The sequence below is a fragment of the Panicum hallii genome, chromosome 9, assembly GCF_002211085.1.
Source record: "Panicum hallii strain FIL2 chromosome 9, PHallii_v3.1, whole genome shotgun sequence".
NCBI classification, from domain to species: domain Eukaryota; kingdom Viridiplantae; phylum Streptophyta; class Magnoliopsida; order Poales; family Poaceae; genus Panicum; species Panicum hallii.
This window is the reverse complement of record NC_038050.1, coordinates 64,294,647-64,307,738: the sequence shown is the minus strand read 5'-3', so window position 1 is coordinate 64,307,738 and position 13,092 is coordinate 64,294,647. Positions and strand designations below refer to the sequence as shown.

The 13,092-nt window shown below is 47.0% G+C and overlaps 1 protein-coding gene across 2 annotated transcripts; it reads left to right on the top strand.

The window, feature by feature from the left end:
• The first annotated feature begins 4,313 nt into the window (after window positions 1–4,313).
• On the top strand, window positions 4,314–9,208 carry LOC112878036 (probable UDP-arabinose 4-epimerase 3). 2 transcript variants are annotated; one of them, XM_025942427.1, is made up of 11 exons: window positions 4,314–4,452; window positions 4,759–4,886; window positions 5,601–5,725; window positions 6,399–6,512; window positions 6,601–6,708; window positions 6,820–6,911; window positions 7,334–7,475; window positions 7,689–7,789; window positions 7,918–8,047; window positions 8,212–8,356; window positions 8,671–9,208. In XM_025942427.1, the coding sequence occupies exons 2-11, from the start codon at window positions 4,847–4,849 to the stop codon at window positions 8,895–8,897; spliced, it is 1,224 nt and encodes a 407-aa protein (XP_025798212.1). In that variant the 5' UTR covers window positions 4,314–4,452; window positions 4,759–4,846; the 3' UTR covers window positions 8,898–9,208. The 2 variants fall into 2 exon arrangements, with proteins under 2 accessions (XP_025798212.1, XP_025798214.1); XM_025942429.1 differs by lacking the exon at window positions 4,759–4,886 and having other exon boundaries at window positions 4,354–4,452.
• Window positions 9,209–13,092: the final 3,884 nt, after the last annotated feature.

Genomic DNA, 13,092 nt, shown 5'->3' with positions numbered 1-13,092 from the left:
TCAAGGAACATTCGAACAGCTAGCCCCCAGTATCCCATGTGATGGGCGAGCTCTATTATAAGATCTTGATGAGTGGTGACGTGCTGTGCGCAGGCCATTTCTCCTCTGTACTTCTGACCAACCCCTTGCCGTCGCCTACAACTATGTTCTTTTTTTGGCTATAGTAAGCAGCTATTTTCCAGTGAATGTAACGGTGCAGTTGGGCAGTCCTATATTTGTTCTTGGTACTTGGTAGTCGTCAAATGCAGTAACAACGCTGCGCACTCCTTTGGCTTTGTCCTCGGGCCCCAAATGTGTGATCCACGTGTGCCGGTGCGCGAGCTTTATTTGCTGTCCCTGGCGCCCACCAGCCATCCATTCTCTGCCCAAAAGATCGAACCCATCGACAGACATCAGCCTCGCCAACAAGCCTTCCGTGCTCCAATGATTCCAGCCAGCCGCAAGGTCTGCCATGAGAATCTACTAGTATAGATCGTATCGCATCTCTCTCTCTCTCTCTCTCTCTCTCTCTCTCGGTTTAGTACCCGGCCCTTGCCATTCTCAGGTCACCCCGAACCCTGACCGGAACTCGATCGGACGGGAACATCTTCCTGCTCGGACAGGCGTGGATACGTGATGACGACGATATCTAGTAGTAGCTCTGTGTCCCCCACACGGCCACATGCGAGTGCAGCTCATGCCCTAATAATGGCATGAGCCGCTGCTAGATCGCAGTTCGCAGACACGTGCATGGCATTGGCAAAGCTAGGCCATTGCTGACTTGCTGTTACCTGTTACTACTAAACACTACATGCATGATCTGACCTGCTGGCACTTGCCGTTGCAGAATGCAGGATAACATTGAGTATTTGGCTCTGGACTTCGAGGTACAGTCTCTCTAGTCTCTACCGCTGAGACTGAGGAGGAGATGTCCCGTGTCCTGTCGAACTGTCTCCGCTAGTGACGAACGGGAAGCTCCGAGCTCTCTCCCTACTAGTCCCCTCCTTGCCTCGCCACAGCCCGCAGCGCGCCATGATGTGGCCACCAACCGTCAGGGCAGTTCCGCGTTCTGCCCGCGGATAGGAGGCCGCGAGGACCAAATAAGGAGCGCCAAAGACAGCGTGGCGTCCTCCCAGTGCCTCGGAAAAGCGGGGCTCGAAGTCGAATCGCTTGCGGCGGCAGGGAGTACAGGGCGGACCAGGCTGTTGTGAACAGCGAGCGAGGCCAGCTTATCCGAGGCTGGCTGGCTGGCGATGTCCGCGTCCTCTCCTCGATCTCACCTGTACTGCACATGCGCGGCCTCGGTGCAGGGATCTTGACGGCAGCGATGTACTTGTAGCAATGACCAAACAGTCCCATTGAGCTAGCTCACTGTCATCCTAGATCCTGGTCCCTGGAGGATTTCCCGTGCCATAACATTTCGGGGTTTTGGCCGATGCAGCTAGCGTTGCGTCGAGCTCGTCGGGCCCTCTGCTCTTTGTATCTGTACAGCAGGGTCGGCATCGTAGGGGGACGGGGACCATGTGTACGTATACGGCCTCTGCCTTATTAGTTGGCGTCTCTCCGGCTACACGGTTCACGGAAGAAGATGAGATCCCATGCGATGCGTGCTAGATATTTCTTCGTCGCGGCGAGTAGATCAGGGCCGGTAGTACGTACCTCCTGGGAAGGAAACCATTAAGACGAGGAGCTGGAATTCGGTATGCGTGTCAACTCCAGCACGGGGGGCCGTTGCTAGGGCTGCATCCGTTGTGTCTCTGATCTACTTTGGTGTTGCGATCAGGACAGGAGGCCAAGTGATCGATCTAGAGGGAGGGGTGGCCTTGTTGGGGTCCCATTAGGCAGTCTCCCGAGAGTACCCATTTCGTACGGGTACGGCCTTTCGGCCCTTCATTCCTGATTCTCTTTCAGCCGTCCATGTGACGATCAACGGCTTGGCGTTGATCGTCACATCTTGAAGCTGCAGGGTCCGCCAAATCGAGGTGTAAACACGCGAGACCCCACTGGATTCTTGCGATATATGGCTATCAGTTTGTCATTTCGCAATTAAACGGAGCTGCGCAATGAGGTTTACGAACCATCCTATTTGGGTGCTCGGTACCGTTCTTGAAAGCAGGTACACGACGCCCCGTGATGGCCCATTCACGCACCGCACGTTTCACATCTTTGCAACTGCAGACGAATCGCCGTCGTCCGAGGTGGACGCCGCCGACGGCTAGCGATCGGGCCACCTGCAGCCTACTCCACGTCCCTATTAGCCGCGGCTAACTAATAAGGTCCTCGTCGTCAGCATGTCACGGCACGTACTGACAGCCACGGGGTCACCAACCAGTTTCGAAACAGCTGCGACGTTCACGTCACCGATCGACCGACCCAAATATTCGGCCGGCTTGGTTCGTCCCTGTACCCTGTGTCGTCACACGATGGCATGATGCCGCCGGCCGGCCACACGCGAGGACACGGACGCTGCTCGCGCAGGCGGGCAGGACTCAGGACGGAGTAAGCGTGCGCCAACGACTTCTTGCGGAAAAGCTACCGGTACCATATAGTATGGCTCGCAAACAGAGCTCGGAGCCCAAGCCGTTGCGTGGAAGTGGGACTGCTCCGCAGCGACGGATCAACAACGCACACGGCTGCCTGACTGATGACAGCGCCGTATGATCGGCTGCTAAGTAGAGCCGCCGGCACAGCCCTGAAGCTAGCGATTGTTTACGGGTCTCGCAACAGCAACAGGGCAATTGACACGGCCCCCGTCCGGCGACTCGGTCGAGGACCGGAGGAGGAGGAGGAGGGCGTGATGGAGAACGAGCACGGGGCACAGAGAACACGTACGCGCGACCGGCGTCGTGGCGACAGGTCGTGGACCTTGCGCCCGCGCATGGGCATGGGCATGGCCCCCGGACCCGGGGCCCTCCCGATTCTCGTGGTCTATTCTGAACAGCCGAGCCGGCACTCTGTCGGCGCGGCGCACCGACGCACGGACGGACGGGGCGCGCGTGGCGGATCCAAGGAGGCGGGACAAAAGGTGCAGGACGGCTGTGCCCGCGATCGGCCTGCGTCGCGGACTTGGGTTTTAGTCTTTTAGAAGACGAGCATTTTGATTGCCCATTTTGTGTGGTGGTTTTAGCCGAGATGAAGGAAGGAAAGCGTGGAGATTCCGCCCAACCTGCTAGCCATTCTCGACATGGGGCCGAGCTGCTGAGCTGGCTGGATCTGAGTGAGGTCGACTGGTCAAATGCTCCAGTTGAAGAAGGCTTGAAGTAGACACGTCAGCACGTGTGCGTCGGAGTCGGAGCCTCCTGCTGGCCTTGTCTGGTCGGCTTTGTTGGGTTAATTTGCTCCTTTATCGTTCCGAACGGCCCTGCACAGCCCACAAAGGCGACGGCGACTAGAGAGGCATCTCGGTCAGCACATGTCGCGGCCCACTAAACGCTTCCCAACGGCCCAACCCTGCGCCTGCACCGTACGCGCCGCCGCCTCGATCGCCACGTCCGACTCCGGCGAGCACGCAGAGTGCCCGTGGCGGCGTGGAGGAGAGGAAACGGCAACGGGAGGTCCTGCAGGACAAAATAAGAAGTTGCCGGTCATTTTAGGTGAATTACCAATGGCACAGATTAAAGAACTTTAGGGAGAAAAACAAGAAGCTGGAAGAACATGAAACGCCTTGGTAGGAGAGGCGGTGTCTTGTACTTTCAGTATTCCTGAGACGGTGTCTTGTAAATCCCTACTTGCCCTGAGCTCCAGGGATGCAGCAGCAGTATCATGGCCCTCGCATGAGGCTTCCACTTCCAGGCCTGCAACTTCAGCGAGTGCAGCACAGCAGCAGCGGTAGGAGCTCCAGACCCGAAAGCCGTGTCGCTAGCACATCTCGCATGCATGGGCATATTGTTGCCAAAATCGAATCGTGTGAGGAATCATCAGATTGATCAGGTGAAACAAACAGCATCCTCGGCCAAAATGTAAGTGAATAGGAGTAGCTCGGATTGTTCCAGGGCAGTGCGCTGTGCGCAGCACGGTGCCTACGCCAGTCGCTGTTTTTACTCGTCGTTGGAGAGGAGATCAAGCATCTGGAATGGAATTAAAAAAAAAGGAGCTGGAATGGGGAAGGATCTATAATGGGAATGGAAACAAATATAAGGGTGTGGATATGAATGTACCATTGTCCTAGTCCAGGACGCACTTGAGAACTGACCACTTCTTCTAGGGGGTTCTCTAAAAAGTCGCAAGTGGGCATGCTTCCGCACTGATTCTAGCCGTTGAAATATCGATCTGACGGCTGTCGTTGCTTGGTAACAACCGAAGCCCACTGAGAACCCGTTAACACCAGAGATGCTGGATGTTCTCCCTCTCCCCTCGCTTTTTCTTTCTTCCGTTCACCTCTATCTCTCTCTCTCGCCTTTCTTTCCTTGCGGCGACGACTGGGCGAGCGCCGCCGCCCTTCACCAGGTCTTCGCCGGCGGCGAGCACCACCAGGTACGCCCGCCCTCCCCTGTTCCCTTCCTTCCGTCGAAACCGAGCACCCCAAACCCTAATGCAAGCCATTTGTAATCGATTCGGATCTGACCCAATTACGAATATAGGCATGACACCTACTAACTTCGAGTTTTTGCAAAAATTGAGACAGCTCCGGCTTTGCTGATGATGGTTTGAATTGTAATCTTGTTTGTGACCCGTATGAGTTGCCTGTCCTGTTGCTGTTTCTCATCGTATTTCCTGGAAATGGAACGATTCTGTTTCTGTACCATTATCATTGATGCATGCCATGTGATGGTTCTGCAGTTGATCCTCTGGCTGGAAGATCGCGTTGACGGTGGCGGAGTAGGGGTTCTACCATCGGCAGCTTCATCTCAAGGAGCAGAATTCTTACATGATCCCTTTAAACCGGAGGGCAAGCCTGCCTAGGGCTGGTAGATCCCAATGCCCCTTGTCTCGGTTACTACTGTTGCTTTAGATGTATCTAATGATATGTCCTCTTAACCCCACGGTCCCTTAAAGCATGTGTGCCCACCACCTCTGGCCTTTGTTTATGTTTTGGTCGACCATCCAATGCGTGTCCCATGAAGGAAACTGATTTTTTTTAGTGCTCCACTCGAAAAGCTGTCCTTTTTTGCCTTACAATGGGATTCACTTGGTGTGCAAGCACATGCTAGCTTTTGAAGGTGCTATTTACGCGTACGGATGAGTGGAACTGTGGTTTTGTATGGCAAGTAGTATCTTTTCTGACAGTATTTTTGTTCATGGAGTGCTCCTGTGCAAAAGTTCCTTTCTGTGATTCAAAACGATGTATTTCTTCTGCCGGAAGTAATGCTTGTTATGTGCACATTAAGATTTCAGTTGCTAGAAAGGCAGGCAAGTTGACTAAAGCTATTAGGTGCAATATTTCAACCGAAGTCAGTAGGATGTGTATAAAACCTTTAGTTTGGATTTGGTCGACACATCTTTAAGCAAATCACAGCCACTTTGCTAAGATCACATTCCAAGTCACATGCAGAGTATGCTTACTGCATGTTCTGAATAACAGGCGGATTTATTTGTGCATCTATCTATCTGATCTTTAGTGTGCTTCATTTCTAATGATTAAATGTATGACTGGTCCCTTTATATGTTTCTCTTGTTGACAGGGATGGAGTACTTTGATGCAAGGCGGAAGCCTCATAATGTCGGGAAAATCATTGCAGCCCTGGTCCTCACAACACTCTGTATATTTGTTCTGAAGCAATCTCCTGGTTTTGGTGGCAATAATGTGGTAAGATGTCCATGGCTCCATGTTTCTCTTTACCTTTTCCCTCCTATCATATTCCTTTTGATAAACTTTTCCAAGTGACCTTCTACTCATGTTTCATATCATAAATTAAAAATCAATTAATCTTCATGTAGTTAGTAACGTTGTAACCTCTTCTGAGACTCTCCATCCTTTTGTTTTCTTGTAATGCACTTCATCGACTAAGATATTTTAGTTTGGAGAACTTGTAGAAGATGCAGCAAAGCGTAGCCCTTTATCTGTGTCGTCAATATACTTTTGGGTAATAATGAGAACAGAAAGTGAGAGTACTATCCTACCTGTTTCCCCCTCGTATCTTTGTACCTTCTTGTGGTAGTGCAAAGAAGCAGATGATGAAAATGACATCCCTCCAGCCGATAGTCTTTGTTATTGCAGTGTCTTTTACATTAGGCCATGTTCCAACTTGATCTGTCATACATACATGTCTTTTTTGCCACTGCTTTGTCTGGCAGCTGAGGCCTGAGTGACATCATGACAATTGCAGTTTTCAGCCATGAGATGGCACTTTTGTTTTGTGATACCCAAGCAATCTGGACAGATAATGCTGATTTGTACTTTTGTATACAAAACTTGGATGAATCTGAAAAAACTTCAGTTCACAACTGTAAAGCTGACTGTGGTGTGTATATTCCTGCAGTTTTCTCGCCACCAACCTGGTGTTACCCACGTCTTAGTAACAGGAGGAGCAGGTTATATTGGATCACATGCCTCTTTAAGGCTCTTAAAGGATAACTATCGAGTTACCATTGTGGTAATCAAGTCTTTCTTTGTACTGAGTGTGTGAATTAGTTTGTTCTTTTAATCTTTTCTGCTGATGCACACTTTGGTTCATCTTGTAGGATAATCTCTCTAGAGGAAACATGGGAGCAGTAAAGGTTCTGCAGGAGTTATTTCCGCAGCCTGGGAGGCTACAATTCATCTTTGCTGATCTGGGGGACCAGAAATCTGTATCCTCATTTATGTTTATGCTTCTTCTGCTTATGGAGTTACATCCAAAGTCTTGTTTTGTTTTTTTTTTGCGAGGAAAGTCTTGTTTTTTTCACTTAACTTGCTCCCAGATCAACAAGATATTTGCTGAAAATGCATTTGATGCTGTGATGCACTTTGCAGCTGTTGCTTATGTGGGTGAGAGCACACTGGAACCCCTTAGGTAAGTCTGTAGTCGTTACCTTGGTGACAGTTTGACACTTATGTTGGGATTGAAGATCATCTTGTTTTATTCCACATAAAATGTAGAGAGCATCCAGTCTTTTACTCCTTTAAGCATTCTAGTGTAGAATCGCCTGAAACATGCATTCCCAGGGAAAATGGTATTAATGTTACCTTGTGCTGGCCATCGTGGTGATTTGTTTCCTTAGATCTCATGACCTCTCTCTTAAACTGCCTTTAGTGGACTAGATAATGTAAGGTTTTAAACAATTTATTTTGCATCCATTGATGGCACTGTAATATTATTGGCATGGTCATCCGCCTACTATCATGTATCTTTAGGTAGTTTTTACGAATGTAATGATCAATTTTTAAATATCTTTAACTTCTCTAATGTTTCTAACAGCCTCAACAACTTAACAGGTACTATCACAATATTACATCAAACACCTTACTGATTTTGGAGGCTATGGCATCTCATGGAGTCAAGACCCTTATCTACTCCAGTACATGTGCTACCTACGGAGAACCAGAGAAGATGCCTATTACAGAAGCCACGCCTCAGGTAGTTATGTTGACAACTTGAGATGGCTTTTAATAATACCATGTTTTGTGTCGCGGTGTCATTTAGTCAGCTTATTACTGAAACAAACAAATTTAGGCTGCTATGTAAATGTTGCATTCTTTTCTTCTTTTTTCGATGATTTTAGGTATTTAACTTTGCAAACAGACATGATGTTGTGATAGTACTGATTGATTTATCCTTACCTTGGCCTAGTTCCCTATCAATCCATATGGAAAAGCTAAGAAAATGGCAGAGGACATCATATTAGATTTCTCGAAGTCGAAGGGAGCCGATATGGCTGTCATGATTTTAAGGTAATTTTTTTTTGCTCCAGCTGCATAGCTTAGGGCCTTGAATTTCTGAACACTTCTGCTCAGAAATTGTTTCTTTTTTATGAACGTTCATAAATTGGTCTGAATCGACATTTCGGCTTCTGCACCAGATATTTCAATGTTATTGGATCTGACCCTGAGGGAAGATTAGGTGAAGCTCCCAGGCCAGAACTACGAGAGCATGGTCGGATATCTGGGGCATGCTTTGATGCAGCATTAGGAGTCATTCCAGGATTAAAGGTATCTTTTTCTTGTACTATGTCTGTAGCAATATCTGTGAAACAAACCATAATTCAGTCTACTACTGCACGCCAAGCTGTGCATGCTTTGCCAAATATATTAGCACTTCATTGCGGAAGCGTACTGTAAGATGGAACTGAGAGATATGCATGATCTTTCTGTAGGTTAAAGGAACAGATTATCCTACAGCTGATGGAACCTGCATAAGAGACTACATTGATGTCACAGATCTAGTTGACGCTCATGTGAAAGCACTCAACAAGGCAGAACCTAGAAAAGTTGGCATTTATAATGTTGGAACCGGAAGAGGTTTGACAAGACAAGATTTCTTTATTTATTTGAATGTTATCAGTATTTGCTCATATGGAGAGTTGCACCCAGCACAGATTTTAATAAATATGTTGCTTAATTACATGGTAACATGACATAGTTGGACCTACAAACAGTTAATCTGGGACAATATTTCTTTGTAGAATGTACACAAAAATTCTCATAAAATATCAATTGTAATTTGTTCAACAAACTGGATGAGTGAATGAAGTAAATCATTCCTGAAGACACTTGATGTGTTTCATGTGCCGTCAGCACCACTTTGCTCTGATGATTGTATGTCTTCTTTTCAGGCCGCTCGGTTAATGAGTTTGTGGATGCCTGCAAGAAGGCAACTGGGGTTGACATCAAAGTTGAGTACCTCAACAGAAGGCCAGGAGACTATGCAGAAGTATACAGCGACCCGACAAAGATCAACAAGGAGCTCAACTGGACAGCTCAATACACGGACCTCAAGGAGAGCCTGTCAGTCGCATGGAGGTGGCAAAAGTCGCATCCACACGGCTATGGGACAAACTAAATATAGCCTGCTGATCAATAATTTCACTGAATCGTCGATACATATTGATTCTTTAGTTAGTAGTATACTGGTATAAGATCTTGCTGCAATACTCCTCTCAAAATCACTCGTATTCTTCTCACCCTCTTTCTTTCCTTTTTATTTTTCAAAGGTTGGTTTTTTGGCTAGCAAAGACAAACAATGATTTGGGTATGCTGGAAATCCTGGAAGCATTCCTGTAAGAGCAAACTACATTGTTTCTGACACGAAGTGTTGATTAAAAAAATGTACATTTCTTCAGCCTGTCCAAGCTGCACGGCTATTTGACTGAATTGAGTTACGAAAAACCTGAGGTGTTGTGATTGCTAGAAATGTGCTCTGAGGTTTTTGTGCTGTGCTTTCATGAAAAATGGAATTTAGAGACGTACAGGGGAAGATGGATGTGCAACAAATTTTCCCATGGTGCAGCTTCTTCTGCTATGGATTTTGTATATCTTGTGATGCAGCTTTATGTGCTACGCATGGCTGAGGACCTGAGGTAGGCATGAGGTTGCTAACAAGGTCAATTACTCGAGCACTTTTCCAGCTGAACTGCCATGGATGAGGTTGGAAGCTGGTATGAGGTTTGTGTGGTGTACATTTATGTCATGTTGGAAGGTATCCTAGCAAGCAATTTGTTTGTATCCTGGCATGTAAAAAAGAGGCATAAATCTTTCATGCGACTCTTGCTTGGTAGTACCTCTGGCCTTTCTCAATTTGCTTCGGACTAAACTGCTGAAACATGCGCTATTGGCGGTGGTCGTGGTTGATATTTCCTTCATGCAAAAAAGCATAATGTTTGTGGTGCAGCATGAATTGCATTGGTAACCAAATTAATGGTCCAAATTTTTTCCCCCAAAGATGGAAAATGGTGTCACACAAAACAACATTTAAATCCGTGCAGAACTGCACCAGAATTATGTACAAGCTGCCTGATCCCTGTTTAGTTTGTTTGCCTTTAACTAAAATGGATGCTGTCATTTCACAAACGTTAATAAAAAAATATACCTGTCTGAGTGGGCCCAATCCCAACCAGGTCCCACCTCTGGTCTTGGTCACTTCCCTCCAACCAAGCTGGGGACTCCATGACCGGGACCTGACCTCCGACAATGAAATCCTGCCGGTTGGTTTGGTGAGCAGTGGCTTTAGTCTCCATTCTTTGCCTTTTTGGTAGGAGTTAATACAAGATGTTGGATTACGTCTTTTTCGTGATTGGTCGTGTAGGAATTCAACAGGAACCGGGCACCAAACCAGACACATGCATGCAATGGGATGGAAGCAACTGGCATCATATTGATAGGATCATCGGATCAATGGGTGCGCACACCCACCACCTCTTTCCCCCCCCCCCCTTTGAAACTACCTGCTTTTTAGTTGTCGAGTCTTCCCATTGGTTATTGGGTACCACGTCATACAGCTACAGTGCTGGTACAAAAATGACAGAAGATAAGTATGACAGAAGAGCAACTTTTGGTGTAGGATAAACATGAAGCAAAAGAGACTTTCTTCGTCTTTTCTAGTTGGCAGGTGACAACTTTTATATTCCGGTTCGGTAATATGGAAATGGGGATAAACTTGTATGTTCAGTATGAAGTGCATGTGCTAAAAAAATGCACGGTTGTACTTCTAAAAAAATGCACGGTTGTACTTCTAAAACAACGGCGTCTCGGCGCTTCGCGAAGACGAAAGAGGCGAGGACCGAGGACGAGACGAAACGCTTGCGCTCAGTGGCGGAGGACGGATAAAAATTAAGGTATGCCGGAGTCAATCAATCTTCAAAAGCAAACAAAACTTACTATTTATCACGCGGATGTATGACTAACAAACCACTTGCCCACTTCTACAACCGCTGAGGAGGGCTATTTTTCTTTCTACTTTTCTCTATTGTCAAATGCTCATCACTTAATTGATCGAAACTAAAATTAAGAGAAATATACTATCATAGAAAAAATAAGATATGGCAGTGGCCATACCTTGCTTCCATGGTCCTCCGCCACTGCTTGCGCTGTGCAGTGCTGTGAGGTTGTCGTCGCCTGTCGGACTGGGCCGCCCGTCGCCGCGCGCCCTCCGGCCGGCCCCAACCGTCGTCCCAGCCCTTTCCTCCACGCGCCCGCCGGCCCTAGAGCCGTTCCGGCCCGCGCGCGCGACGCCTGCCGCCGGCAGCGCGTCTCCCCCGCTGACGTAAGCCCACCACAACTGACGTCAGCATGACCCCGTGCTGACATCAGCAATTGGAAATTAGGAAAAAAGATTATAAGGGCCTGTTTGGTTTGCACATGTTTTGCTTATGTTCAGGGACTTAAGTTTTGCTTATGTTTAGAGATTTAAGTTTAGTTCCAATAAATTCTTAAAATGCTAAATATGGTGATTTATTAGGACTAAAGGTCCATAAGTTCCAAAGTTGTAGGGTGCTTTTGATAGGGGTATTCTTCCCTCCCGCACCCACATTAAATAATTAGGGATATAAGGGTTTTTGCACAACCACGTTAAATAACTTTAGTCCCTGCAACCAAACAGGATGGGAGTTACGTTTAGTCCTAGACTAAACTTAAGTTTAGGCCATGTTTGGTTCTATAGAGACAAAAATAAGTTCCAACCTATGGATTAAAAATAAGTTCCACCCTATTTGGTTCCAGGGACTTAAGTCATTAAATATGATGGTGCAAAGTCAGTTTTACCTCTAGTTCCCTGCCACTGCCCATTAAATACAGGGACTTGGACCTTATAAATGAGAGGTACCATATGGTAAAAGCTCCTATAAGCAATATTTTTATGACTTATAGATTTATGGACCATAAGTCCCAACAAATCACCATGTTCGGCATTTTAGGGACTTAGGGATTTAATTTAAATCCCTAACCATAAAAGTCACATCAAATCAAACAGGACCTTAGCCCCTGGAGGAACCAAACAAGGTCTAAAATATGTATGTTGGGGATATTAGCCCCCGGTATTATCAAGACGGGCCAAGCCGCCCACCAAAAGGGGTTGCTCGGCCCACCCGGATGAGGCCTGGTGACGTGCGGGACAAGTCGCTTTGCGGCGCAAGGTTTGCAGGGATAAAGATACATATGATTTGTATGTATAAAAAGAGGTAACTTGTACTCAGATACGATTGATTTGTAACTGACTAGGGTTAGGATCCCGGAAAACCCTACCCCCGACTATAACAAGACGAGCTTCATCCTATGAAGCATGAACATAGCACTGTGGCAACTACAACCATAAATCTCTGTTTGTTCGCAGCACCAAAAGTGGCCTCCTTCATCATGGTGTAAATTTCATTTCTTGGCTCCTACCTGGGAGAGGACGCAGATTCAGTACCTTACCTCCTTGCATCCATCGTCCAAACATCATCCAAGAGCTCTCATCGTTTCAGCCCAGCATTTCAGCTAGAGAAAGCATCCGAATATCAGCAAAAGTGCAATAAAAAGTATGAACCAAAGTGTCACAAAAAGCACTACTACGCTGCTCGAGTTCAATTAATCGTTAAACACACATATACATACTAGATCGACAAGACAGTCACGTGTATGGAAGGTAGTCGTGAGTGAGACAAATTTCAATCTAAACTTGCGGATATCATCGTCGCTATCGCACGCCGACTTCCCACGGTTCCTGCCACATAACATAGCGACACTGCCTTCTTGGGACGCACATTATCAAACCTTGTGTCGTTCCAAGTGGTTGCGTCATAGATATGAAACGCAGTTAGCACAACCACAAGGCCGTACGAAGCTCTTGCCACAACTTCGGCTTCTGGTGAATGTAGCGAGAAGGAATCAGTCAAAAACTGCAGGCATATATATCTTATTAGTTATAGGACCAAACGCAAGAAACAATTCCTGATTAGTTAGCTACAGTTGTACCGAGATAGGAGTGAACAAAAAAAAGGCTTAGCTAGGATTCTTCGTACTATATACCTTATCCGCACGATTGATGACCCCAAGGGCACTGCTTGCTGTCACCACCCATTTCTCCCAGCTAATCGTAATTCAATTTCCCAGCTAACCAGCTGAATGATGATAGCGTTCCAACCATAAGTGGCATGATCAAGGAACCTCGTAGGCTCACAAAGCCTGCAGAAAAAGACAGGTTTAGTTCTCGACACTTACAACGATAAAAGCTGAAAATCCTTATGGTGTTTTCTACCAAGCACCCTTGATGAGAAAGCGAT

What these genes read in the sequence shown, in the direction of transcription:
- LOC112878036 (XM_025942427.1), top strand. Translation starts at nt 4,847, where the DNA reads ATGATCCCTTTAAACCGGAGGGCAAGCCTGCCTAGGGCTG. An exon ending in GGCAAGCCTGCCTAGGGCTG is followed by an intron (nt 4,887 to 5,600) that starts GTAGATCCCAAT and finishes TCTTGTTGACAG; the next exon opens with GGATGGAGTACTTTGATGCA. An exon ending in AGCACACTGGAACCCCTTAG is followed by an intron (nt 6,912 to 7,333) that starts GTAAGTCTGTAG and finishes ACAACTTAACAG; the next exon opens with GTACTATCACAATATTACAT.